Source organism: Salpingoeca rosetta (genome assembly GCF_000188695.1).
Source record: "Salpingoeca rosetta unplaced genomic scaffold supercont1.102, whole genome shotgun sequence".
NCBI lineage: Eukaryota > Choanoflagellata > Craspedida > Salpingoecidae > Salpingoeca > Salpingoeca rosetta.
In genome coordinates, this window is record NW_004754832.1 from 1 (window position 1) to 4,626 (window position 4,626).

At 57.0% G+C, this 4,626-nt stretch overlaps 2 protein-coding genes across 2 annotated transcripts; one reads left to right on the forward strand and one right to left on the reverse strand.

Annotated features, from left to right (window-relative positions):
* Positions 1-99: 99 nt before the first annotated feature.
* PTSG_11474 (uncharacterized protein) lies at positions 100-2,251 on the reverse strand (the record flags this gene model as incomplete). Its single annotated transcript, XM_004987444.1, has 2 exons — positions 100-270; positions 563-2,251. Coding segments are annotated over 2 exons (1,860 nt in total), but the record flags the coding sequence as incomplete, so codon positions are not given.
* Positions 2,252-2,913: 662 nt separating this feature from the next.
* PTSG_11475 (uncharacterized protein) lies at positions 2,914-4,575 on the forward strand (the record flags this gene model as incomplete). The annotated part of the gene is made up of 6 exons (XM_004987445.1): positions 2,914-3,000; positions 3,129-3,178; positions 3,434-3,527; positions 3,716-3,817; positions 4,058-4,241; positions 4,498-4,575. Coding segments are annotated over 6 exons (595 nt in total), but the record flags the coding sequence as incomplete, so codon positions are not given.
* Positions 4,576-4,626: the final 51 nt, after the last annotated feature.

Genomic DNA, 4,626 nt, shown 5'->3' on the forward strand with positions numbered 1-4,626 from the left:
GGGGCCGCACAGGCTGTACACAAACTCCCCCGCTCGGTGGTCTTTTGTGGGCTCGTCACGGCAGAGTAGAAAGGGGTTCTCTGTCAACGCAGCGCGCACCGCGTCGCTCTCCATGTCGATGGCGGTGGGCAGGTTGCTGGGCAGGTGGAACGGCGAGCAGTGGAGTGCATACGCCAGTACGATGTCGTCATCGCCGTCATTAGTGGTGGTTGCACTGCTGGTGGTGAGGTTTAATATGTTTGGGTCGGTCACCTGGTACACCCACATGTCCTGCGTACGTGTGTATGCATGTATGTGTGTTGGGGTGAAGGTGAGGGAAGCAGCAGCTCGAGTTGACGCGCACGCAGCAGCGGTGCACAACGGTGCATTGATGGACAGGCCGAAGGGCCCAACCAACACAACACAAAACACAAAACACAACACACAACACACACCACACACACACACACACACACACACACAGTACACACACACACACACACACACACACACACACACACACACACACACACACACACACACACACACACACACACACACACACACACACACACACGCACACCTGGAAATCGATAATGTAGTATGTCCAGGTGAAGATGCCGGGTGTGCTGGTTGTGTGTTGAATCTTGAAGCGAAAAAAGCGAGCATCCTTCCATGCATCGCGATTGTAGAATGCAACGTGACGGCTGATGACTGGGTGGTGCCGAAGTGACGCCGCAGCCTCCTTGCTCATCTGCCAGCTGTCTTTGTATGTGCCCAGCTGCCCAAAGGGAGGTGTCGTTGCGACTCGGTCCACCATTGTCAGCGGTGGCGTGCCATGGCGCTTGCAATACGCGCTGAACGCGCTATCGATGAGCGGAATGGCTTCAGGTGCAAAGGGGATGAGGTGGTGCACAACCGCATTTACGTTGTTGGGCGCCGTTTTCAGTGGCACCCGCGTTCGCGACCACACAAACTTGCACCCGCCACCATCGCTCCCGCCCTTTCGACGGCGCCGGCGTTGTTTCCGCTTCCTTGCACCGTGGCCATTGCTTTTTTTGCTTCCCTTGCTGCTACTGCTTCCACTGCTTCCACTGCTTCCATGGCTACCAGCAAAATCGCCATGCACAGGGCCATCGCCACCATCATCATCGTCATCGACAGCGTCATCGTTGTCGTCGTCGTCGTCGTCGTGACTGGAACACACGTTTGCTGTGAACGGGGAGCTGGGCTCGATGCAGTAGTGCGAGGCCGCGCCACTCGCCGCGTAGAAGCGGTCAAACGTGTCCACGTATGCCTGCAGCGTCGCCGCGTCCGTTGGGATGATGCTCACGCGAATCGTGTCGAAGAAGCAGCCGTCGGGGTCAGCCACGTCCGCGGCGCGGAACAGGGCCTCTGCAGACACGCTCGGCTGCGTGCCGCCAGCGCCACACGCGATGGCGCACATGGTGACCGACCGGATGTCCTGGTCGCGTGCTTTGTTGAGGATGTTGACGTACATGTCCTCCAGCAGCTGCGACTGCGGGGCTTCGCCATGCGTGGGTGCAACGACGTGCAGCACGTGGGCGAGCCTGCTGCCGCGGCTCTGCGCCAGGGAAAACGAAGGGGTGCACCTGACATCGTCGGCGACGCGCAGCCGGCCAAAGGCGCGCACACTCTCCGCGCATGCGGCGTCATACGCTGTGCCGCACGCCTGGGAGATGGCCAGCGCCGCGCCACCATTGGGCAGCAGCCGTGAATTGGCCGAGTTGACAACGGCCTGCAGGTCGAGGTCTTGCGTCATGCTTCCCTTACGAATCTGCATGCGACGGCGCCCGCCCACACGACGTGCGCAACGGATGATGTTGTAGACGCGCGGGCGGCAGAGGCGCTCCAAGGCGCCCTCCAACGTGACGTTGACGGGGCGGCAGATGTCGCGCTGGAGCGTGTCCAGGTTGCAGTTGAGCACGTTTGCCTGATGATCGCACACGTGGGCGATGAGGGACGTGTTGTCGAGCAGCAGCCTATGAATGGTCTCCTCAACGAGTGCCTCGGCCGCAGCCTGCTCGCGCTTGGTGGTGTGGAGGATGAGCTGGTCGTCGCAGGTGACGCCGGTCGAGGCCAGGTCCAAGAAGGAGGTTGGGGTGTCCTCGTTGCTGCTGAGGACATCGCTGATGTCGTCGACCTTCTGGCGCACCAAGGCCTGTGCGGTCTCCACAGTGTGTCCGTTGACGCGCGTCACCACGCGCTCCAACAAGGACCGCGTTAGGGTCACTTTCACGGCGTCATCCATGCTGTTGGGGAGAGGGGCCTGCAAGGGTGGGGAGGGGGGTTCGTTTTGCACCAAACGAACAACAACGAATCAAACAATGAAAATGAGGTGTCACACAAACAAAGGTGTGTGTGTGTGTGTGTGTGTGTGTGTGTGTGTGTGTGTGTGTGTGTGTGTGTGTGTGTGTGTGTGTGTGTGTGTGTTGAAACGCGAGTGAAGTGGAGAGCGAGCGGAGCAGAGCGAGTGGCGTGCGGCTGCCGTGATGTGACTGTGCGCTTCAAGCACTCGCTGTCCTTCTCTGCGCTTCTTGTTGTTGTTTTGTGTGGGAAGAGAACTGACGAAAGATGCATGTCAAAATTCTAGCCATAGCTCAATCTGCGGTGTGGTTGCAACTTATCCTCAAGCAAGACAAGAAGAACAAGAACAAGGCCACACAGCAAGAACACACACGTGAGTGGAGAGTGTGGATGGCGGGCTGCGAATTGGTGTCTGTGTCTGTGTGTCTGTGTGTGTGTGTGTGTGTGTGTGTGTGTGTGTGTGTCTGTGTGTCTGTGTGTCTGTGTATTCAGTGTGTGCCTTTGTGTGGAGTCAGTGTTCATGGCTTCGAATGCTTTGTTCACTCAGCTCACCCGTTTCTTTGCATGTGTGATTGCACACAGACACAACACACAACACAGTTCATCATGGACGAGGTTCACGAGCTTCTCGAGACATTCGAGCAGTACGACAACGTCCATCTGCCACGTCTCGTGCAGACCCTCCACGCCACAGTAAGTGGCTCTACTTGCACTCTTGTGATTTCGACACGTGTGCGTGTGTGCGCGCGTGAGTGTCGTGGTAGTGGGGCTCGGCTGCGCAGTGTCGATCTCACACGCATCAACGCACACCGGCAACACAGATCGAAGGCCGTGACTTTGATTTGGACATTGCAAACGCCATCCTCAGACTGTGAGTCTGTGTGTGTGTGTGTGTGTGTGTGTGTGTGTGTGTGTGTGTGTGTGTGTGTGTGTGTGTGTGTGTGTGTATGGATCGGTTTGGGTGAACGAGCGAGTTTGTCGGGAGCGAGCGAGGGAAGGCGTATGTACGTGATGTGCATGAGCAGTTACATGCTTGCAACCTTGTGCCCGTGAGCATTGATTGGCTAGCATATCCCTCTGACCCCTGTTGGTCATATGCGTTGTTTCTCTATCCTGTGCTTTGCAGGTACCGGTTCTACCCGTCCGACTTTGATGCTGACACAGCCGCGTCCATCCTCATGGGCGCCCTCATGCAGCTGCCCGAGAACGACTTTACCTTGGTGTGTGTGTGTGTGTGCGTGTGTGCGTGTGTGTGTGTGTGTGTGTGTGTGTGTGTGCGCGCTTTGTCAGCATATCTCGCGGTGGTTTTGAGTGACAGCTGCGTTCACTGGCAACTGTGCCGCCTCTCATGTACTGTCATGTGCTAACTGTGCTGCCTCTCATCACATGTACTCAACTCAACCCTCAGTGCCTGAGCCTCCTGCACCCGAGCAGCCTGGAGCACGAGAAGGTCAAGCAGGTGCTTCACATGCACGAGCTCCTGGAGACGTGCGACTTTGTTGAATTCTGGGTACGTTGCTGGTGTGCGCTGTGGGTTATGGCATGCGCGTATCTCTACTTTGTCGTCCTTGTCCTTTCCATGCTTCTTCATTTCAATTCCATTCACACTCTCACACACTCACTCACACACTCTCTCTCACACACACACACACACACACACTCACTCACTCACACACACTCACTCACTCACTCACTCACTCACTCACTCACTCACATACAATCCCCCCCCCCCTCCTTCTACAACCGGCAGGCATACCTGCGTGAGCACGAGGACCTGCTTGACCTGAAGCTCAAGTCGCCTGTGGAGTACGACGACCTGACGGACGAGGAGTACGAGCGGATGCAGAACGGGGAGGAGGTTGAGCCACGCATCCTGCACGAGGAGATGGTCCTCACCTGCCACCTCAGCGACTTCAAGACAAGCATCCTCGAATGTGCGTGGCGCTCCCGTGTTGCTGCGTTTGTGGTGCCAATGGGGGAAAGTGTGTGTGTGTGTGTGTGAGTGAGAGTGAGAGAGAGTGTGTGTGTGTATGTGTGTGTGATAGTGCGTCATTGTGCGCGTGTGCGTGATAGTGTGTCATTGTGTTTGACACCACCAGGTGCTGTCGTACCTCCCACGATATTCTCACCATCCATTACATCTGTGCCGCTGCATGATTGTCTCCCCCCCCCCTCCTCCCCTGCGTGTAGACATTGCACACATTGTGACGGCGACGTACCAGACAATCCCCAAGTCCACAATTGAGAAGCTCACCGGCGACCTCGACGGTCCGTTGCTCCTGGGACCATTTTGGGGGGGGGAGGTTTGGGGGGAAGTTT